At 31.8% G+C, this 24347-nt stretch overlaps 1 protein-coding gene and 3 long non-coding RNA genes across 4 annotated transcripts; all 4 read left to right on the forward strand.

The window, feature by feature from the left end:
* The first annotated feature begins 1925 nt into the window (after window positions 1–1925).
* LOC133695276 (uncharacterized) lies at window positions 1926–2757 on the forward strand. Its single transcript, XR_009842420.1, has 2 exons — window positions 1926–2298; window positions 2405–2757. It is a non-coding gene; the product is annotated as an uncharacterized LOC133695276 (long non-coding RNA).
* A 53-nt stretch (window positions 2758–2810) lies between these two features.
* On the forward strand, window positions 2811–4116 carry LOC133695275 (uncharacterized). Its single transcript, XR_009842419.1, has 2 exons — window positions 2811–2952; window positions 3141–4116. It is a non-coding gene; the product is annotated as an uncharacterized LOC133695275 (long non-coding RNA).
* A 2002-nt stretch (window positions 4117–6118) lies between these two features.
* LOC133694760 (uncharacterized) lies at window positions 6119–11306 on the forward strand. Its single transcript, XR_009842336.1, has 5 exons — window positions 6119–6250; window positions 6332–6554; window positions 6655–6967; window positions 7116–10681; window positions 11121–11306. It is a non-coding gene; the product is annotated as an uncharacterized LOC133694760 (long non-coding RNA).
* A 9213-nt stretch (window positions 11307–20519) lies between these two features.
* Window positions 20520–23526, forward strand: LOC133693447 (uncharacterized). The gene is made up of 6 exons (XM_062114667.1): window positions 20520–20797; window positions 21721–21788; window positions 22010–22186; window positions 22315–22413; window positions 22536–22781; window positions 23048–23526. Exons 2-6 carry the CDS (start codon window positions 21726–21728, stop codon window positions 23345–23347), a joined length of 885 nt encoding a protein of 294 aa, XP_061970651.1. The 5' UTR covers window positions 20520–20797; window positions 21721–21725; the 3' UTR covers window positions 23348–23526.
* The last annotated feature ends 821 nt before the right edge of the window (window positions 23527–24347 follow it).

Consider the following 24347-nt stretch of genomic DNA (forward strand, 5'->3'; position numbering starts at 1 on the left):
TCACAAAATCACATGCGTACACCAATCAATCTAATTTTATAACTGTCGTTCTTGTGGAATTATTTTTTAAAATATTTTATTGTTTATAAATATATTTTTTAAAAAAAATTTATTTTTAATGTTGAATATTAAAATAATCAAGAAAATATTAAAAAAATAATTTTAATTTTTTTAAAATTATAAATGAACGGTGTTTAAACTATCCACCTGTTTGGGATTGTGATAATAGTTACGATTTAAATTGTTTTTTATTTAAAAATATATCAAAATAATATTTTTTATTTTTTAAACATTATTTTCAAAATCAAAACATCAATTTTTTTTAAAATATATAAAGAATTTTTGAACAAAAACAAAAATTTAAAAATTTAAAAAAACATAACAAAAGGTCTCGTAACATTCTTGACTAATTATAGAATATTCTAAAACGCGTGGGTTTTTCACTGTAGCAGTAGGTTTTTTTTTTTTTTACTTTTGTTTCTTCTGTTTTTTACCTATAATGTATCACTGTGCACATAGTGCACAGTGAAACACTTGACTTTTTCTTTTTTTTTTGTTTTTTTTTTCCGTCTATGGGTTTTTTTTTGCTTTTTTCTTTGTATTTCTTTTCCTTTAATGATTTTTTTTTAATTTAGTTTGTTAATGTGAATTTTTTTTATTTAGTTATCATATTTTTATTACACGAATCTCGGGTTTGACGAGTTAACTTGAATTTTTTTTGTTTTTTTCCTTTTTAATTAATTTTTTTTGTTTGACCTATCGATTTTTTTTCCTATTTAGTTATCAAACTTTTATGACACAAATCCCAGGTTTGACGGATTAACCTGATTTGACGGGTTAACTCAGTTGATTCAGATTTTTTTTTCTTTTTCCTCATTGGTAATATGCTTATGTCTTTTGTTTGTTTTTGTTTTTTTTAATTAATTTTTTTCGTTTAGTTTAGATTGTTAATGTTTATTTTTTTTTCTATTTCTTTTAATGAATTTTTTTGTTTAATTTAGTTTGTTAATGTGAAAAAAAAAATTTGTTTAGTTATCATACTTTCATGACACGGATCTCGGGTTTGACGAGTTAACCTGGTTTAACGAGTTAATCTGATTTTTTTTTTGTTTTTTTCCTTTTTAATTATTTTTTTTGTTTAGTTTAGTTTGTTAATTTTTTTTCGTTTGATCCATCGATTTTTTCTCTATTTAGTTATCAAACTTTCATGACGTGAATCCCAGGTTTGACGGGTTAACCTGATTTGACGGGTTAACTCAGTTGATTCAGATTTTTTTTCTTTTTCCTCATTAGTAAAGGCTTATGTTTTTTGTTTGTTTTTTTATTATTATTTTTTATTAATTTTTTTCGTTTAGTTTAGGTTGTTAATGTTTAATTTTTTTTCTATTTAGTTATCAGACTTTCATGACACGGATCCCGGGTTTGACATGTAACCTGGTTTGACGAGTTAGCCCGGTTAATTCTGGGTTAACCCGTCAATTTTTTTTTTTCTATTTAGTTATCAAATTTTCACAACACGAATCCAAGGTTTGACAGGTTAACCCAGTTAATTCAGATTTTTTTTCTTCATTAGTTTTTTTCTTTCTATTGGTTTTTTTTTTTTTAATTTATTTATTTAATTATTATACTTTTATGACATGACCTTACAACCAGATTCACATCCAAGACTATTGGATCTGGTATTAAAGCTAGACCTAGACCTACTGGGTCATGTAAGTTTAATATTATTATTATTATTATTATTATTATAAATATTATTTTTGGATTAGATGTTATAACTAAACCCAAAATTTTTAGATACAGTTTTATAAAAAGACCTGACATTTTTAAATTTTATTTTATTTTTAAATTTTTTATATAAAAAAAATTAATCCGCAGTATTGTGCGTGACTAGTGTATCTTAACCAGCGTGATTATTACGAAAATGATGAAGTCAATATCTTGCCAGCTCGTCTATACCTTCATCGCCACCTACTTTTCAAACAAGGCAACCACTCAACCACGTAAACTAAATCTCAGCCCTCAATCATTCAACTAAACTACCAATCCTGTCCGTCTATTCTCCCAGATCCGCTATATAGTGTCACACCCGCCCTTCAATCTTTATCTGCCTCATCAGCTAATCCCTAATATTCGTAGATCCACTCTACATGGTACCCCATTCGATCTTTTCGATTCTAGCTTCGCCTAGATCGCTCTGCGATCTATATATTGATACCAGATTTGATATTCGAAGCTCATCCGATGCTTAAACTCTATGATTTAACGGTCTGCTATCTGGTTTGATCGGAGATCGATGTACGTATCAGTATTTTTCTTATGTTTTCCTTTGCTAAAACTGATTTAAACTGTGCTTCCGAATTATTGATTAAGCTATTAATTTGATCTTGTTTTGTAGATGCAGCGGAGATCTGTTTCTATGGCTCTAATTTTCAGGGGACATATCCCGTCGGTGTGTGAGCAGAAGATGACTCGAGATATCATTTGAAGGTGGAGCGATAAGCAGTTACAGAATCTCCGTTGCTTGATCATGTAACCTGAGCAGTGATTTATTGATTGATTGAGGAGTGATGGAAGGAGATAAGGGGTGGGGCTGTGTGTTTTGTTTATGAGGATGATGTATAAGATACATATATCGGGACTAGAAGGCCAGGAGGCTGAGAGGTCTTGTTTATTATCTGTCATCCGACCTTTGCCATGACAGGTGCGCTTGCATGGCAGGTCACCCATCATCTTAATAAAACTATTATTTTCGTGTTTTTGAGGGGAGATCGCACGGGGAATTGCCCGGGTTCTCCCCTCTGCTGTCCGTGTCCTGCTTTCTCTTACTTCTCGTTGACTTACGATCCTTGCCTGAGATCACGCGGCCCTTTCACGAGGAACTCCAACTCCAGCTTAGCAATCAATTCACATCTTCTGCACACTGTTGCAATTTGTGAAGCTGTCTCTAAGGTATTCTCTCTTTTATAACTCCAATACGAATTTCTTATTTTTAGAAACAGCCAGTCATATTTCCTAGACTTAGAACAAACACAAAACAAAAGAAGAATCATATTGTTTTTTATTATTATTATCATCGCAACCTGTTTTTCATTTCTTATCGGATATTTGGTCCCGTCAAATATAAATCTTTGATACAGTGGGCTATCAAGATAATGCACAACCAAAACTGGTTTCAACGCAAGATTGGCAGTTACTATATAGCACCAAAACTAAGAGGTACTGAATCTTAGGTTTGATTTATCAGGGTTCATTTTTAAGTCTGTAATACACGAAAGCACTTGCTCATTACAACAACCCGTTGTTGCGTGGTAACAATCAAGTTTATTTCATTAACAACGCGACCACTGCAACGCAACCTAAGCATATCTGTGATTCTTACAAACCAACCATGGGCATGAGGTTTGTTATTTGGATCTAGTTCATCGGTTTCCTTTTCCTGTTATCCTGTGCAAGACTATTGTATAAACAGCTTTGCTTTCGCCATTTACAATTAAGATCTGGTTTTCAAGTATGTAAATTAGAATATTGTGCCCTGTGATATCCTTACCTTGGAGCTGTTTTCAAGTGTTTCTACTCTGTATTGTTATTTGCAACTGGCTCCTGTTGTTTGGTTCATTGGATCTCAAGTGATGTAGCCTGAAGATTGTGGTGTTGAAGATGGGATCTGTAGGCCCCATTGGATGATTGTTGGGCTGCTCGACTTCAATGACCATGGCTTTTAGGGAAAAAGAGAGAGCGCAGGACCCTAAACAACATTCTTTATGAAGCTGCATCACGCTAAATCAGCTATTGAGGTGATCAAGTTTTTCTCAATGGTTCAAGATTTGCGTTGCTACTTTTTGATTATTTTAGTTTGAGGTTGTTTTAATGCAATTTGCAGTTGGACATTAATATATTAGATACAGACCTCGTTCTAGTCGTCATAATGCTAGTTTTTGGAAGCTGGAAATGCCTTGTTTTCTCAAGCTTTGACATTAGTTCGAGATGTTTTATCCGACGGTGTTTTCTTTCCTTGTATGTGTTTGCTCTCTAGACGTCGCTGTTTTGTTGAAAATGTGTGGAATTATCTTCCCTTTGATCGATTTGAAGAAAGCGGCCGTTCTTTTTGAAGCATTTCCTGGAATTATGTATTATGTCCAAAGCTTTATCGTTATCTTCTCTCTTTACTTGTTTGTCAGGTTTACAATCGATCCTGATAGTCTTGAATTTGGCAGTCAAGAATTGCGTTTCTTAAACCACGATTTTCTTACAGGAGTTGGAGAAATCATTTGTGTAAATTCACTTTTATGTTATATATGCACAAGATGTTGGTTCCAGTCATTTTATGGTCATTCCCAGGTGGGTTGATGACGAGTTGTGTTCTAGGTGTTGAACGTGCTTGTAACTTCAAACATTTAAACATGGTTAGCGGGTAGGATTTCAATGGCATATAGATCATTTCTTTAGACATTTTGTCAAAAGCAGGGGGGGGGGGGGTGATTGTCATCTTCTACCTAATATTGCTTTTGTTCAAGCGCCATATAAAAATGCCATTAATAATTGTTGCGGTCATGTTTCATCTTGAAATCAAAGATCTCTTTACATTCCATTGGGTTTTTACGTCAAAGAGCACTTTTGAGAATTTTTAAGATTTTTAATTTAAATTATTTTTTATGTTTTTTTATTGTTTCCGTATGAAAGTAAAAAAATATTATTTTTTCTATATCTAACAATAATTAATATGCTGACCTTGTTAAATCATTATTAAATTGATGTGCGTGTGTGTATATATATATATATATAAATATTGTTATGTATATATATAAAAAATATTAAATTAATATTTTATTTTAATATATAATTATTTGGTAACGAGGTAGCGGTGGATTTGTGGATTAAATTAAAAAATGACGAAAGGAAAATAAAAGGAACGGAACTTGGCTGTTTTTCGGAAGGCCACTCTTCAATGTTGAATAGATCTGTAAGCTCAAAATGGTAAGAGCGCTCAAAGTCCCATTATGATGGTGTTTTGAGAGGTTGGTGGTTCAAATCCACCCAGGTCTTATTAGTTCATGTGGTTCGTTCTTTTCTGCTGTTTTTATGTTTGTTTTGTCTTTCTGTCTAGAATTTTTTACATAAAGACGCTTAATAACGTACGTAGTCATAGAATTATTTAATTTATTTTTTATGGTAGCGATGTATTAGTTATTTTTTAAAATTTATTTTTAATTATAAAGACATTACTTTAAGTAAAAAAACAAAAAAATTAATTTTTATGAAATACTGTTGGGGTCAGGGTTAAAATTTTAAAATGACATCATTTTCCATGCTTTTTCTTAAAAAGTTAAAAGCAATTTAATGTGAAGATTTTACATGATGTTCATTATTATGCAGTTCCGCTGCTTTGTTTAAGATCAAATCAAGGGCTAACAGGCTCTTAGCTGAAAGGCCCTCCTTTTGGGCGAAAATCGTTCTATAGAACAAGGCATTGCAATTGTAGGGTGACTTGGTAAACAAATGAACAATTTTTCTTTTTTCTTTTTGAGTTTTTTAATAGAAAATTCAAAAAAGGACAAATTCTTTCATCAAGAGAAAGAATTGCAGTTATTTTTTCATAAAAGATCAAAATCAATCACTTTAACAATCCTTTTTAATTATAGAATATTAATTTTATTTCATTTAAATTGAATTAAGTCTCCTAGAAAATTATAGAGGGTCGGAAAAAAATTACATGATTTTATCACTATTTTATACCGATATAATTATTAACAGGCTAAATCCAGTTCTAGAAAATTAAAAAAATTATAAAATTTTATCATTAAAAATTTAAAAATGAAATTTGGAGGGTGCTAAAATAACTTTAGTGTTGATTACTAATAGATTTATCACCGGACTAGAAAAATTATTAAATATTCAACTCATCGTTTATAATTTTATTGGCAATATTAATTATACTATAAACGGACCCCGCCAAAATCATCCCTAAAACAGACATGAACACCTGAAACATCAACATGACCGAAAACCCATCATTTTTCAAGTCGTCCTTAGGTTCCAGCAACAACGTGTAAGGAGAATGGGCCGCCACTGATTTTGGGTTCAAATCTAACATTGTTGCCAAGATTATCTTATAAAATATAATGACAATTATATAAATAAATTTTTTTATGTGTATATATAAAGATGAAAAATATTATGCATTCTCCCCGTATCTCGCCAGCTCAAATGTGCCGTCCATCTCTTCATCGACACCTAATTTTCAAACAAGGTAAGAACTCAACCACGTGAACTAAATCTCAGCCCTTAATCATTCATCTAACCTACTAATCCTGTCCGTCTATTCTCCCAGAGCCTCTATATAGTCGCACACCCGCCATACACCTTTTTCTGCCTCATCGGTTCAGCTCTAGGATTCCCAGATCTACCCTTCATGGATTTCCCTTCGATCTTTTGGATTCCAGCTCCACCTAGATCGCTCTGCGATCTTTATCCTGATATCAGACTTGACAATCGAAGTTCAACACCGTGATTTCACGGTCTGTTGTCTTATTTGATCGGAGATCGCTCCTGAGGTATGTATCAGTATTTTTATTGCGTGTTCCTAGGCTAAAGATGATTTAAATTCAGTTTCCGGATTATTGATTAAGCTATTAATTTGATTTTGTTTTGTAGATACGGCGGAGCTCTGTTTCGAAAGCTCTAGTTCTCAAAGGATATATCCAGTTGGTGTATGAGCAGCGGATTATTCGAGATTTCATATGAAGGTGGGGGCGATAGAGCAATCACAGAATCTCTGTTGCTTGATGATGTGACCGTGGGCTGTGATTTTGTTGATTGATTAAGGAGTGATGGAAGGAGATAGGGGGTGGAGTTAGTGTGGTTTATTTATGAGGATGATGTATAAGATATATATATCGGGACTAGAAGGCCAGGAGGCTGAGAGGTCTTGTTTATTATCTTTGTCATCCGACCTTTGCCATGACAGGTGCGCTTGCATGGCAGGTCAACCATCATCTTAATAAAACTATTATTTTCGTGTTTTTGAGGGGAGATCGCACGGGGAATTGCCCGGGTTCTCTCCTCAGCTGTCTGTGTTCTGCTTTCTCTTACTTCTCTTTGCCTTACGATCCTAGCCTGAGATCACGCGGCCCCTTCACGAGGAACTCCAACTCCAGCTTAGCTACCAGTTCATCAATTGCACAATATTGCAATTTGTGAGGCTGACTCGAAAGGTATTCTCTCACTTATATCTCCAATGCGAATTTCCTTAATTTTTAGAATCAATCAATCAGTCATACCTACATAACTTAGAATCAGTCATTTGCAAGAGATCATGATTGTGACTTGGGTTATTCGTTGCTTACCGGTATTTGATCCAATCCAATGTTCATGTAGATAATATGGGATCCCTAAGAGATTGCGCATCTAAAACTAGTTTCAGCTTTGGAAATTAACGGTTCTTGGAAAAAAACGCCACACACACAACACACATCCTGGAAATTGATTTTGATATTTTATCGTGATAACTCTAGTCTCCGATCAGGAGTTTTTGCTTGCACCAAGCATCTGTTCATTCTAACGCCCCACTATAACTAGTAATCATTCTTTCCCGACAGTGCAGGTTCATTTCATTTTCAAATGCCTTGAAATGCAAATCATATTATATTTTGTATCCACTGAATCTGTCAGATTTGCCATTACAGTGCTGACCTGGGCATGAGTTTTATTACTAGATCTAGTTTCTCAATTTCTAGCTCTTATGATACTCTAAAATCCCAGTTCCTTTCTTAATCAGGTCCTTTTTACTACCATAATTGTGGTTGCAATTATGTATTATGGAATATTGTGCTCTTGATATCCTTGTAAAACCTGTGCTCATGGATGATGCTGGTGTTTTGTACTTTGCAATTGGCTCTGTTGTTTGGTTCCTTGGGTTTTAAGTGATTTAGCCTTCGGATGGTGGTTTGGAGCCGCCTGACTTCCATAACCATGGCCTTCAACTCTCTCAGCTGTGCCAGCTCAGCAGGTCTTCACGACATTCTCAATTGAGCTGTCCATGCTTCGCCAACGATTTAGGTGATCAAGTTATTATTCAATGGTTCGCTCTTAAATAAATAACTCAATATGATTTTATCACCCAGTTACATTAGTTTTGAATTGTTTCATCATTCTGCGTAATTCGTTACGTTATGTTTAATTCCTTACTGTTTGCCGGGGGAGATGAATTTCATATTGTTAATTCATGATGGTAGCAGAAGGTTTCTTGTTTTCTCATGTGTTAATGGTATTTCGATATTTGAAGTAATTTATCACTGAACAATTTGAAGTTCTTACTGTTTAAATATGGCCCTTAATTTGGTCTTATCAAATATTGTTTGCTTTCATGACTCAAACCATTTCTAACCAAATTCAAAGCTCATTGATGTTTTTGAAATGGTTCAAATAACGGAACAGAACAATGACCACGTGGACCCTCGTCCACCATGATTTCTTGAAGAAATGGTATTACAAAGTCTTGAAGAAATAGAATAGGCAGAAAAAGAAATTGAAAAATAGCATGGCTAACGTAAAATCGCGCCTGCGGTTTTTTAAAATTTGTCGGTGAAAACTATGATATTTTAAATAATTTGTGAAATAGGCTACAATAAATTTCAAACAGGGGAGAGATTATGGGTGCATCGAAGCTTTAATGATGGCTGCTTCGAACATGAGAAAGGTTATTTATTGAAAAGAGCTCTTTGAACATCAAGTAAAAGTTAAGAGACGATGATCGGTGAAATTCAAACTTGTTTAGAGATGGTGGATGTTTATTTGGCTTTAGGCAATGTGTGTGGATCATTCGGGATTTTTGTCTTCAAGTTATTTTCTTGATCCTGAGGTATGTTTCAATATCGTTCTCTTGTTAAATCTTTATTATTTGGAATTTGTAGCAATCTATTTTTATTATTTTTCTAAATATTGTAATTTCTAATTGTGGTTTTTTGAAATGCATGGGAATTGAAATATATTTTTTTCAATTTTTTTCGCTTGTATTAGTGTGTTTTTTTTTATAAAACAATTAGCTATTATATATACATATTCTCATATGTTAAATTTATATAATAGTTTCCATAAACACAACATGCTTTATAAAGGCTTTCTTTATCGAAGTTTACCTGGGCTACCAGCTAGTTTACTTTCTATTTTTTTATCTAAAATTTGAAGGCTGCAACAATATTGTTGAAGTCAGTAAAATCTAAATTGTTGCGGTAATTATGTTGCTGTCACTATTGAGTGGTAGTTATGTTGGTGTATTTTTTTTCCCTCGTCATGCCATGACATTTGCTGTAACAAAGAGAAATGTGTTTGTTTTAATAAATTTTTAATTGTGCTATTTTTTTAAAATGCGACGTGCTAGTTCTAAAACCATGATTATGGGTAGGTTGTTCAAGGGAAATAATGTACATATGAACATTGCAAGCATATCTTATTTTTCTCGTATTTTAATTTTTTTTATTGATTTGTTTTTTAATTTGATGATTTTGAATATATTTTTATAATTTGTTATGTTTGTTTTCTATTGAAGTTATAGTGGTCAAACATATTGATATTTGATCAATACTTAATTTTACAAGTATTTGTTTTATTATCATGTAATTAAGTAAAATAGAATTTTAAAAAATAAAATTATTAAACCTAGTGGCTTACATATGGAGTTGATTCAATATCATTTTGGAAGTTTATTTTTTTAAAAAACTAATCCATGTTTTTACTATTAATCCTAATAGTTTTTAGACTTGACAAGTTGATTGAGTCATCTTGAAATATTTTAATATTAGCAAAAAAAAAAAAGATAGTGTATTTTTTTTTAAAAACCAAATTATATTTTTTTTGCAGTCATTTAATTTTTTTTAGGTCAAATTAACCACTTAACCAAGTTAAGGGAATTTTTACATGGTTTAGTGTCTTTCTCAAAGTGATCTTTAGAAATGTTTCAAAATAATTATTTTAGATTTTTTTTATAATAATTCATTAAGGATTAAAAAAACATCAATTTAATTTTTTAAAAAGTAAATACACTAAAAATGCAGTTGGAAACACATTCTAAATAGACACTTTATTCAAAACTTGAGTTAGTCAACAAAAGTTTTTAATATTGACTTGTTTAGCTAGATTTAATAAAAAAAATCTTTAACATGACTAGAAGACTAAACTAGTGCCTCTTTAAATAATTTGGTATCCAACTCTTTGAATTTCAATTGTCTCGAGTCATATGGAAAAACTTGGTTCTTCTGTTAGAATATTTATTCACGCAACAGCATGCACGAATGTGCGTATTATTGTAAATTGTACAGCAATGCAGAATCTTTACTTCATTTTTTTTAACGCTTTGTTTGATTCAGAGTCAATTTTAATGATGCCTCTTGATGAAAAGGTGAAATATAAAAGACTTGTGAGGTTGATCTAATGTGGGTTAATGCAGACAATTTGTTTTATCAGTTGCCTGCCCATTCTTTTTATCAATCCATGAGGTTCTGTTCCGACTTCAAAATAAAAATAAAAATTAGGAGTGATGGTGGACTTTTAGGTACAATATTTTTTTTTAAACAGTGAATGATTCTTCTTGTCCCTTATTCGAGTCCATTCTTCTTTGATGTCCACAAGATCTATAAGCTCATAATGGAAGAGCGCTCGTTATCCCATCATGGGGTTTTGAGAGGTTGGTGGTTCAAATCCACCTAGATTTTATTAATCACTTATTACTTTAGCTTGATATGTTTGGTAGCTTCTGTGCTTTATCAATGGCGTAGACTGGTTGTTTAACACAGTTAATGTAAGAAAAGGCTGTTTAAGTGTATACCTATTTCATTTTACTTTGATATTTTCTTCAAAGTAGATCGAATTCCACCTTCCAAGTTGGACATTTGGAGGGAGATACGCACTCCGGTAGTTTTGGGCCGGATTCATTCCGTGCAGCAGGGGCATTGCAAGTTCAAATTGCACAAGGATGGACATACTTTTGTCCTTGAAATGTATTTGGAAAACTAGCTTGGTGGACTCGAAGCAACTTTGCTAAAGGAAGATCCAAGTATTATTTAAAGTAGAATTAATTAATTTTTTAATGTACTAATCTATATATATTTTTTTATCTGTCATAGGTCCAAACTACACACTAAATGAAGTAGCAATGGGCTTTGGACAACACAAGGTTCAAAGTTGCCTGACATGGGTATTGTGGCAAAGTCTCGGAGTAGAGTTTGCTAAAGAGAGGCTTAATTGCTATTTTACCCTTTGTTAGTAACTTGAAGTAGTTTGGCCTAAAATAACCCAGTTCCTTTTACCTAGTTTTGCTTCTTTTTTTTTTAATGTGTCTTCCTTTTATCATATAAGGAGTACAACACATTATCATTCGATTTATTTTTCTGCGTTCTACATTTCTTTCCTCTTGGGTCCAATTTCCAATAACAGACTATAAACAAACATATAAACGATATATAGTTATTGCCCACCAGGAAATATTGATTGGTGTTAGATGATTAAGGGACAAGGAATGGTGGCATTATATATTATTGTCAAATTGCCTGTTAATATGGGTAAAAGGGGGGTAATTATGTGATCCTTGAATTTATAGATCTAATTAATGGGGGCATTATATTCAAGGTACATTACTGTCATGTTAATTGCTCATTGAGCCTAACCAAGTCCCATATGACAAAAAAGGCTCAATATGCTAAATTGTGATGAAGAAAAACACAGATGCGCAAATGGTTGTATTAGAGGGTTTACTCCTTCTAAGAAAGGATACATAGTTGGTCTATAAAGAAGGGGAGTGTATAGTTAGTCTGCCAAGAGGTAAGGTTGGTCCGGATAGGTAAAGCAGTGAGGTCATCCTGACATCTAGTGAAGAAATGAGATTAGTCTAAATATTTATTACATAGGTGAGGTTTGGCATCCTAATGAGAGGTGAGGTAAGGTATGTCAAGTTTGGGTATCATCAATTTAGAGACATATCTCTCATTAATTGTTTAATTCAAAGTAGCTAATTTGGTTAGAGAAACATGTTAAAAAGTGATTTAGAAATTATTAATAACTAGGGAGATGCACCTCTAATTTTAAAATGAGGTTCACTTGGTTTGAGATAATATGACTTTCTTATACGTGTGATTTGAGTAGATCATGGCCTTGGAGATGTTAGTCACAAAGTTTGAACTATTTGGACATATTGTTTAACAAGCCAGTGCTTTCTAAATTGGTTATAGAGGAGTGTTATCTTTATATTTGGACAATACAGGTGGCCTGTATAATTAGGTAAGGTGATTTCTTATAGACTGTTTAGTTATTGTGTTAGAAATACATGTTACATTGGTCTATATAGAAGTGTCTTTCTTGTTATGTTTGGGCTAGGTTGTCCCTCGATGTCAATTTTAAAAATCACTGTTTTCGAGACATGTGTTGTCTTATCTTGAATTGAGAATGAAGAACACATTATACCTAGGCAAAGGTGTTCTTTCGTCCTGATTGTAAATTCATATAGAGTAAATACTAATTGATGGATATTTTATAGAGATCATCCTTGGCAACTCACATGGATGTTTTCCACAAAGACTTTTAGTTGAGATTTATCATGAAGTTGTCATGTGGAGATTTTATGGAAATTTATTATGAAGGTTTTTATAAAGATTTATCATAAAGTTCTCATGTGAAGTTTTTCATGGAGATTATGTAGGGAGATTATCATAGATAAGTGGTTCTGTATTTAGGATGGAAAAAAACTTTGCTCTCAGGTAATATTGTGCCTTATACATGAGAGTGGAAAATGCTTTAAGCTTAGGCGAGGTTGTTCTTGTACCTGAAATGAATTTTTTAATAGATATTGTATTACACCTAGGTGGACAAGAGAAGCTTTAACAACCAAGTAAAGAAGAGAAGTTTTTGCCCATGATAGAGAATCTCATGGGGAACATGTCATGGTAAGTACTCTATGAAGATCATTGTACAAAGACTATTTTATGGAGATAATGCTTAGAGATTTACTATAAAGGTCATCGTATAATGACTATTTCATAAAGAGCATTTATTGAGGTAGCTTATTAAAGAATAACATATGAAGACAATTCTATCTCTTTTCTATCTAAATATGGTTTTTCATAATCTGTTTCATCTATACGAGGGTCTTATCAGAAAAGGATTATAACTTCATCCATAATGTTAGAACATGGACCCTATTGGCTTTAGTGGTGACTAGTTCTAAAAGGCTTTCTATCTTCAACATTTCTTCACTTAATCTTTTTAAATATGTTATAATGCTCGCATTACTTTCCTAGGTGATGGTGGATAACTCAATATAGTTTTGTTTGGCTAAGATATTTGTGTTAAAATAGATTATGAGCTTTGAATAGATATCCTCGAAACTAAAAATAGATCCAGGATCTAAATGGCGATATCGTATTTGGGCTAACCCTTAAAATGTGGTTGGAAAATATTACACATGACATTTGTGTCTTGTATGATCAATTCTAGATTGTTATGCATGTTTTGTGCATCATAGCCCTTTAGGTTCTTTTTTGTGGCGATGAAGCTTTTAGAAGACGAGTTTTCAACACTTGTTTGGTCAATATAAAAACCTTTACCTAGTGAAGGCTATACACCACCATATTAGAGGGCCCATATAACCATGGATCTAGCTTATCTTCAGGCTCTTTGTTTTTTTGTTCAGGATACGAGAGGATGTCCTTAATAAGAAGTGATAAAGGTGACTATTTTGATAACTACAATTATATGTTGGTTTGTCTTTTGTGTTTTTCTAATCATGTTTGAAGTTTCCACATGGAGAATGCTTCTTTTTTTTATGATAAAAACATATTTTATGAGGGTTATAGGAGTGATGGTTCTTTTTTTATTCACTTATACGTTATTTTAACTTACTTTTATCTTAAAATAAAGCTGTTTTTTTTTCTTAGATTACTTTATCATTTTCAAGAATTAAAGAACATGCATTATAAAAAAAATTATAGCATTTATCACATAATTGACTAATGCTAAGCAAATTATGCTTTAAGCTATTAACAAGAAAAAAATTCAATGGAAGGAGAAGATTTACCTCCAAAATTGTCAACTCCAATTATTTTTCCTTTTAAGTTATCTCCAAAAGTGACATCTCCTCCATTTATTTTAGTAATGCTTGAGAATGATGGGTTATCTCTGGTCATATGTATTAAGCAAGTGCTATCCAAAAACCATTAATCATACTCTCTTGATTCTTACACATAAAAAACAAGTTGAGGTTTTTGGTGCCTATACCTTCTTGAATCCTTTGTTGTTAGAGGTGATTCCTTTTGGAACCCAAGTCATATTATAAACTTTATTCTTCTTAATAGGACACACCTAAACTAAATGACCTATAGTTCTATAATAAATGCATTTATAGTTAGGGTCATTTGATTATTTGGCTTTAACAAAATAATTGCTTAAATACTTTTGGTTCTTTTTAGGTTAATAACCTAAACCTTTTTTGTTAAACACATATTTTTTTTTCTTGAAAGCATTGTTTCTAGGATTTTGATGCTTTATGTGAATTTTGTTAATGTCGTATTTAATTTGTTTATGTTTTCTTTTAAATAATTATTTTTATCTTAAGTTGATTTATCTTATTACTATCATCAATCATAATGCAAGCTTTCTTTTCCAATGCTTTTTTCTCTACAAGTAAGCATACATATTTGTTTTTTCAATAAACTATATTTTGAATCTAATTTTTTAAATTCATCATATAATGACTTAAGTGTATCTTGCAACTCATTATAAGTAAGGTTAGATTCATCATCTAAAGATTGTACCTCATTTTCGCTTTTGATTGTCATAAAACACATATTTGCTACATGCTCTTCTTCACCACTTGAGTTTGAATCTAAATCATCACTTCAAGTGGCTTCCATTTCCTTCTTGTGATGATGACTCTTCTTCTTGTTTTGAAGAAGTGGACAATCTATTTTGATATGCCTTGTTTTGTTGTATTTGTAGCATCTTAGAAGTTCCTTACTTGAATCTTCCTTGTTCCCATATTTCTTGAAGTTTGAGAATATTTTATTACCTTGCTTCTTTCTTAGAAAGCTCTGGAATTGCTTTGTAATTAGGGCAATGCCCTCTTTAATGCCTTCATGATCTTCATCGTCATTATCATTATCATCATTTTTAATATGATTAATGGTTTTGAATGTCAAATTTTTCTTTGGCTAATCTTTTAATTCTTGTTTCACCATAGCAATCTTATGAGTTATTAAAAAACCAATGAGGTCATCCAATAGAAGTTTGGTGAGATTTTTAGCTTATCGAATTATCGTTACCTTTGCTTCTTAAGTTTTTGGTAGATGCCTAAGAATTTTGCTTACAATTCCCGTATTAGTATATGTCCTATCAAGTGCATCCAAATTATTAGTTATGGTAGTCATTCTAGTAAATATGGTAGTTATAGACTCACTATGAAGCATTTTAAACAATTCATACTGGTGAACTAACAAATCAATTTTAAACTCTCTAACTTGGCTAGTTCCTTCATGAGTTACTTCTAAAGTATGTTATATATCTCTAGCATTTTACATGATGTAATTCTATTGAATTCATTTGGTAAATATTAAAGTTGATTTGTTGTGAAAAGATTTAGACAACCAAAAGGTTTGAATTATTTTGATACATATTCACCTATATTAAGAATAACTTTTATACTAATATTAATAGATATTACAACTATTAACAAGCTTAAAATACATCAAATAGATGTAAAAACAACTTTATTAAATTGTAATCTAGATGAAAATGTCTATATGGAACAACCCGAGAGGCTTGTTGTTAATAAACAATAAAAGAAAGTCTATAAGCTAGTTAGATCTTTATATGATCTGAAATAAACTATGAGTAGCTTTACTAATAATATGAATTACACAATAGCTAATATTGTTTACTTGGTTAGCAAAATGAGTACCTTTACTAATAATTCAAGTATGAATCATTAGATAGAAATAAAAAGGGTATTTAAATACATTAATGTAATGAAAATAAATGCTACTATGAGTAATTCATGAACTATAAACATTCATCATAGTTAATAAAAAAATTATTAATTATAAAGATTAATTAATTATGAGTATCAATGTTTTTGTTTCCAAGTCCTATAAATAGATGTCTTGGACAAGTGAGAAAAAATCTAAGAATTTTCTTGAGTTTTTTTTTTCTCTTAGTTGTTGGTTTTTCCATTCTTTCTTTTTACTCTAGAACTTAGATTCAGTCTTTGTAGAGAGATATTGAGTATTATTGCTTTGAGTTTGCTAGACCTTATTTAGGATTGCATCTAAATAAGAAGGAGTTGTTTGAATCTTTGAAGGCTTATTGAATAAAGTCGTTGTGAACCAAATAAGGAGCAACAAAGCCTTAAAAACAAAGGATTAATCATCAATATTGACAAAATTTTAAATTAAATATCTTCTAAGGACTTCAATAAATATTCTAAACTAGTTTTGTTTAAGTATAATTTCAATATTTGTTTAGTTTACATGCTATGATTGTTTTTCTTTTTTCTTTTACAAGTTTATATACTTGTATAGTATACATGCTAGATTTTTGTAATGATTGCATAATTATCATGTTTTTTTTTTACGTTTGCATGATCATAACTAAACATAATTTTCTTACTTGTCTAATCTTCACTTATAAATTTTTTAAATAGCACAAGTGACTAATCTTGATTATCTCTAAAGATAATTCTCATCCAACCAGTCTTGTTTGATAGTTCCAAGAAACATTAACATTGCACCTAGTTTTACTACTAGGAAGAGGATACTAACAAGCACTGGAATTAGAAATGAGTAAAATATCATATTTGATTCTCTTATATCAAATTTCATAGATTAAAAGCACCAAAAAAGCCTAAGCAAGGCAAAGGAAGGATCTTTTTTCAAGTTTCTTGGTCATATGTTTTTTTTCCTACTACTAGGTTCTTGATTTCTATCTGTATAAAAAGGCAAGCAAAAAACACTTAACATTTAGGGTTAAGATTAATTAGATGTAACACTTTCATTATTCAGGTTTGATAAAGATAAATAAATAAATCAAACAAATTGATATAAAGATTAAAGATACAGGGAAAAAAATTCAAAAAATCGTAGAATAAATGGCTAATAAAGCCGACCAAAAAGTAAAAAAAGTATCATTGTCTTAAATAACACTTGTTTACTTGTTTATATTATGCTAGAAATCGGATCAACATGTTTTTTTAACATAAACAAAAGTCACAGTTAACAAGGAACTATTTGATATTGTTATTAAACCCGATCCAACAAGTCAATTTTAAAATCTCATGATCCGACTCTTTGTTCAGCTCAAATTTAAAATTAAACTACACGGGAGTTGGCCATACATGATCTAGTTAACTTGGTCGATCCAAAAACAACTAGTAAAAAACTTGATTTGACTGAAAAAAATTCAATATGATATTTTTTTTAATATTGAGGCGGTGACATATTGGATCGATATGAACTTCGCTGTTTAACCCGTCAAACCAGCGACTTAAATCAATGTTCATAAATCAAAAGTTAAAAGAATCACTTGAGGAAAGCAAATCAAAACTTACATTTATTTAAGTCAAACCATTTCTATTCAAATATATTCATCACTTATCTTTGATTAAAAATAAGTCAAAAAATAACTTAAGTTGGACCAAACAAACCTTATTCATCATATGACATAACAGGAAACACTAGACGGTCTCTTTCTAAGAAAAACAAACTTATTCATAACAAACTATAAAAAAAATTTGCCAACAACAATGCCATGTCATTTATAAATCTATTCTTTTGGAGGGGTTAAAATGGAAATAAGTACAATATTACAAGGGTAATTTTAAATAAATAGTCATACGTGGCCCCCACTTAAGTTTCGCTCTTATAATCAGCCGGTTGAATTTTATAAAATATGTTGAATGATGACCTTCCCTCCATCACTCACAAACAAAAAAGACACCAGGAAAGCCGAAGAGGGTATTTGAGAAAATAATAGAAGTTTTTTTATTTTAAAATATATTAAAATAATTTATTTTTTACATATAGTGCATCAAAATAATTTTAAAAAAATAAAAAATAATTTTTTAATAAAAAAACATTTTTTTATCTCTTACCAAACATCCCAGGACAGGCCGACAGGGAGGATCTTTTATCTGCAAGTCACTTGGTCAAATATTGCTACCGTGTTAGTTTCAGTGATGTGCGTAGGCAGGCAGCGAAAATAAAGAATTTTCAGCGGATGTGCTTGCTTCAAACAGGACATGTGAAAAGAAATCCTATGGGGTCTTTGGTCGTCGGCTTATTCAAAATCGCCGGCCAAGAAAGTGAACCACAGAGACCTCTAAACTCTGATTAATTCTCCCGCCCTCTTGACCCTCCGAGACATCAGAACCACAGAGCCCAGCTTGGATGTTAATATTTTTAAGTCGACTTGTCATGTGATATTTTTTTAGAAAGGAAGAAAAGACTAAATTATTAAAGATAAGAATTACAATAATAATAGAAGTTAAAAATAAAAAAATCATTAATGTTAAATGACATTGCAGCATTTGAATATTTAAATAACTTTTACTTTAAAACTTTAAAAATATTTATTAGTATCTAATATTTTAAAATAATTTATTATATATTATTCATTGACTCATTCAAGTCCAAATAAAAAAAAAAAACTCCAATCACTCGCACAATGACATGTTGGGATGTTAACTCATGTTCTTCAATATTCATGTGAATAATAAAGGTGGATGTTTTTTTTTCTTTATTTTTTTTAATTTATTTTCTACGATTTTATTGCAATATCCAACAAGCATCCCGATATCTAATTTGTGTTTGATTTGTTCTTGATTTTACAAATATCTATTTTTGTTATCATATAATTAAGTAAAAAATAATTTTTTTTTTAAAAAAACAAAGTTCTTAAAACTAGTGGAATCTATACCCGAATCACAGATTTAAAAGGTTAAGCAATGAAACCTGAGTTGATTTAATATATTGTTATCTTAATATTAAAAAAAATAAAAGTCATCTTGATTTATTTTTTAAGAAAATGCCAAACCACGATTTTTATAGATTATCCAGATCATCTTGGGACTCGTCAAGTTGATTAGATTATATCGAGACAACTCATACATGGTTTAATTTTAACCTAGACTCGGTAAGCTGTTAGATCGGGAGATTTCAAGATTAATCTACTGAATCGAGTTTAATAATAATACCAAATAATTTCATGCAGCTCGAACATCTTTTCTTCTTTCAATATTTTTTTAGCTCGAGCGTAGCGTAACCAACCCGTAAACCAACAATACTAATTTACCTAGATAAATTTGTGTCCGTTTGGGAATGCGGTGCAAACCGCGTTCCCAAAAAATTTAATTTTTTTTTGTAAAAAAATAATTTTTTTATATGTTTTGAATCGTTTTGACGTGCTGATCTCAAAAATAATTTTTTAAAAATAAAAAAAATTATTTTAATATATTTTGTTATGAAAAGTTATTTAAGAAACAATACCACCCGCCCGATTAAGAAAGAAAATCAACACAACTCAAGCGTGGTTTGATGCGGTACCAGTATTAGTTGCTTTCAGAAGGACAATAATTTTATTGACAAAATAGTACGAAAGGCACGGCTTATAAAAATATATGGTCGAAATCTCTTCGAATTTCCAAATGAATGGCACAAAATTCGGGTCAAGTAGAGACCGGATGATTAATATATGGGCCAATTATTGTTTCCCGTTGTGAGGTTCTGATCGGAACTGACCTCAATCTTGAAAGGTATTTCTTTCCTTCAAACTGTGTTAAAAGTTAATTGCCCCAATTGACCGTCATGTAGCTAGCTGTCAAGAAAGAATTTGAGCACAAATTGAGGAGAACCCGTCGCGCCCTGCTTGGAATTCTTATTGGTTTAGGGCTTTTTTTTTCCCAACTTTTCTCCCATAATCCGCTACTTGTACTCGAATATATCTAGTTAGTCTTTAAAATTCTAACAATGATTTTTTTAAAAAATATATTATAATAATATTTTTTATAGTTTTTAAATTTTATTTTTGATTTATGTACATTAAAATAATTCAAAATCACAAATAAGATTTAAAACAAATACACTCTAAAAAATTAACCATACTTGTATAACAGTGTTGTTTTGATAAAAGAAAAAAGATGATAAAAATGACAATTGAAATATATTTAGATTTTTTGTTCGAAAATATAGTTTTTCCTTGAATAATATATTTAAATTTATATAAATATTCAGTTCCAGATATGGTACTGAAATATTGGGATGATTGGATGAATAAGTAGTAATTAATGAAATATATTCATGCAATTGAAATTATTATTGCACCATCTATCTCTGTGGATTGAGCCTAATTTAATAATCTTTTTTTAAAAAAACTGATTTAATATTTTTTTTGTAAAAAAAAAGAAGAAGAAAAAAGTCCGGCTTCCTCTCGGAAGATGGTAGAAAATGTGGCAAAAGGTCCCTTCCTCGCTGCCTTCCAAAAGAATACCAAGTCATGTCTAGTGGCTGTTGGCTGTTGGCTCTTGTGCTATTCCTACTATAAAATTGGAAATATCTAATTCCACTGAACAAATCTCCCTCTCTTTCCCTTTCTTGCGTGCTATACCTTTTACTCTCGAGGACCATTAAAACATAAAAGTCACACCTTCATTGCCTTCTCCGCAGAACTCGAGTCATTTCCCTTTGCCTGAAACAGTGGCTTTTTAACAAGCTCACCAGTACAGAAACTGAGAGACCTCTATTTGTTTTTCTTCATCATTCACCAGGTTTGTTAAAGTCTGCATTTCATGACCAAGTGGCTTTTTGTTCACTTCGGGTTTTTTGTGTATGAATTTGGTGGAGATATGTTACTCATGAAAGGCTGTATTTGTGGTCTTTTTTTGTTGTTTTCTATGTGATATGGAAGCTCAAGATTCTAGCTTTTTTCGGGAATGATTAGGTTATTTGAGATCTGCTGAATTATTCTTTGGTGGGATTTCCATGTTTTGATTAGTCATTGAGTTTGGTTGAGTTTTAGGTTGTACATTCTGTGCTTGATAATTCCTAAGATTGCCTGTGAAGTGTAGATGTTTGGATATGCTGGACTTTCAAATAATTCAGAGTTTTTGGTTCAAGGAACTGAAGTAATCTGAAATCTCTTTGTGTTTATGTTAACACTTATGTTTAGAAAAGGTTTGGCTGGATTGGGGGGTCAGCCATCGTGTAGTCTTAGTGATCAGTGTTTGATTGAGTCATGGATTTTGTTCTCCCTTTGTTTTGCTGATAGATAAAATAGATCAACACACCGCTAACAATTTTTTACGAGTAGGGTAAAAATAAACAGAAGAAAAAGAAGTTTTGACCAAAGATTTTTATCTTGTCTGCCATTAATTTGATTATGTGTGGTGGAATACAGCCTATTGTTCATGAAAGTCTTTTTGATGTCAAGTTTAATTTTTATGTATCAAATAAAGAAAAAATATTCAATATTGTTGGCCTGCCTATGAGTTTGCTACAAATCCTGCACTTTTTAGGTGTTGGTTGTCTTTCCATTGCACTTATGGCCTTTCAGTGGTCTTTTATTCGGCGTGCTTAATTGATTATGATAGAGGCCATTATTTCTGCTGCAAAATAAACTGGCGGTAATAATTTTCCTCAACAAAACTTTTCTGTTGAAGATTACTTACCATAGGTTGAACTCTGTTGGCAGTCAACATGTTTCGAAGAAAGCAGTCTCAGAATCATCAGGAGAATGGCATTGAAGAACAAGAAGCGAAGGTAGTGTCAACATCTTCAGACATTTAAGTAGAAAGCTTTGTTTTTGTTTCACCCTGTAATTGTCATGTCATCAAGAAATGAATTTATAAATTTGCAATCATTCCAAAGCAAAGTTTAGAGGACAACAAAGGAGAAACACATTTCACACGTGGTTTTGTCTGAACTAGATAAGATTTCCGAGTGATTTTAAGACAGATGCTGAAAACTTTATCTGCAAGCAGGTCAGTGAACTCAGGGCTGCCCTCGGACCTCTTTCTGGTAGAAGTCTGAAGTACTGCACTGATGCATGCCTGAGGAGATATTTAATAGCACGGAACTGGAATGTTGACAAGGCAAAGAAAATGCTGGAAGAGACACTCAAGTGGAGAGCAACTTACAAGCCTGAAGAAATCTGTTGGGTGTGCTTTATTGCCTACATATTTTAATAATTTCTATAATGTTTTTCCATTCTTTATACCTTCGATACTTCATTTTATGATATCATTTTCATTCCATTAGATCAATTGAATCCCTTGCTATTGTGCAGCATGAAGTAGCTCATGAAGGTGAGACGGGTAAAGTCTCCAGAGCAGATTTTCATGACCGCTCTGGGAGGACTGTGCTCATATTGAGGCCAGGAAAGCAGGTTTGTTCAAGGATTTTACCTTTTATCTTTATTGATGTCTTCTTATTGGCCTTTTTCCCCATTAAGAAAGTTTCCGTGACATATCATAGATTGACCTTCGACTTTTTCTTTCATTTTGGCAGAACACAACATGTGCAGAAGACAATATCCGCCATTTGGTTTATCTAATAGAGAACAGTATTCTTAACCTTGCTGACGGCCAAGAACAAATGTCATGGTTGATAGACTTCACTGGATGGGGTTTGAGCGTCAAGGTCCCCATCAAAACTGCTCGTGATTGCATCAATATCTTACAGAACCACTACCCTGAGAGACTTGCTGTTGCACTTCTTTACAACCCGCCTAGAATTTTTGAAGCTTTTTGGAAGGTGCGTTATGCTTCCTAATGTCCATTGCAGTCCATTTGATATTTGAACTGACCAAAAACTCAGGCAAAATCTTATAATAGGTTGTTCGCCCTTTAGGACCGGGCATGTCTTCTAGATATATTTCTTAGGTAGATTTGAAAATTCGTCATAGACTAGAGTTTTTTCAATTGTATGATGACATAAGTGCTGCATTTATATTGCTTGAGAATTCTGACACCGTTATCTTTCGTATGGTGAACCTTGTATTAATTACTTCATTTCTATAGGTCGTCAAGTACTTCCTAGATCCATTAACTTTCCAGAAGGTGAAGTTTGTTTACCCAAAAAAAGAAGATAGTGTGGAGCTCATGAAGTCTTTCTTTGATGTTGATAACCTTCCAAACGAGTTTGGGGGAAAAGCCACTCTGAATTACGACCATGAGGAGTTCTCAAGACTGATGTCCCAGGATGATGTAAAAACAGCCAAGTTCTGGGGATTAGATGAAAAGCCAAGCCACATTGCTAACGGTCATTCAGGTGCTCAGGTGGCACCAGAGCCGACACCTCTTGCTCTGCCAGCTTGCTAAGTCTGGCTTATGCTTGGACAGGTAGACATGGACAGTGTAGCCCGGATACAAACTTTATTACCAGATCCCAGAATGGAACTTGAAAAAACGTTGAGTGAATAAGCATCAATTTGTTAAGCTAATTGTTATTTCTAACTATTAAAAATAATAGACATCCTCTGCCTCTTCTTCTCCTTTTATCCTCATGTTCCCCCACCTCATTGCTCTAAACCAGAAAAGAAACAAGAATACTGTTAATGAATTAAAACTATCCTTGATCACTACACTTCTTCCCGGTGGATTCTCTCGTCGATAATATGAAATTGTTACACCTCCATTGCCTTGTGATCTAAAATTAGGCAGCATCGAGGGTGCAATTTTTTATGTAACAACTAGAGTGTTCATAGTTCGGTTTGGTTTAAACTCAATTTTTTTTTAAAAAAACTAGGTTTAAGCTCAAAAATTTTAAAAAAACTGAGAAATCTAATCCAATCATATAAGTGTTTTTTTTTTTGTTGTTTTTAAATTGGCTTAGCCTTACATTAAATTGAGTTTAAATTTTACAACAACTTGATAGCTAATTTCTTTTAATATGAATTAAAATCTGGACAAGAATTAAATCTTAAAGATACTAATTCCTGATCAGCTAATTTCTTTTAATATGCTTCCCAAAGTGATAAATCAATGCAAGATGCATGATCAAATTTAAACATCTCAAATTAAAAGTTTGTTCGCACTAGAAAAGTTAACATTAACAAGCGAATATATTGGCAACCAGCAATAAATTATCATAAACATCCGGTATAGTTTGAAGAAAAAAACCCAGCAACACCAGCATCCAAAAATTCTAGCAATGACAGCATCCAAAAATTCCAGTAAGAATAATGCTATAAAAAAACATTAACAAATTAACAACATATTAGAGTTCTAACTATGGAAAGAATTAAATATGCAAAATGTTAAAGGGGAATTAACAAGGTAAAGTAAATTAATTACCCAAAACAATTATATTCCAAGATTG

Source organism: Populus nigra, chromosome 5 (genome assembly GCF_951802175.1).
Source record: "Populus nigra chromosome 5, ddPopNigr1.1, whole genome shotgun sequence".
In the NCBI taxonomy this organism is placed as follows: domain Eukaryota; kingdom Viridiplantae; phylum Streptophyta; class Magnoliopsida; order Malpighiales; family Salicaceae; genus Populus; species Populus nigra.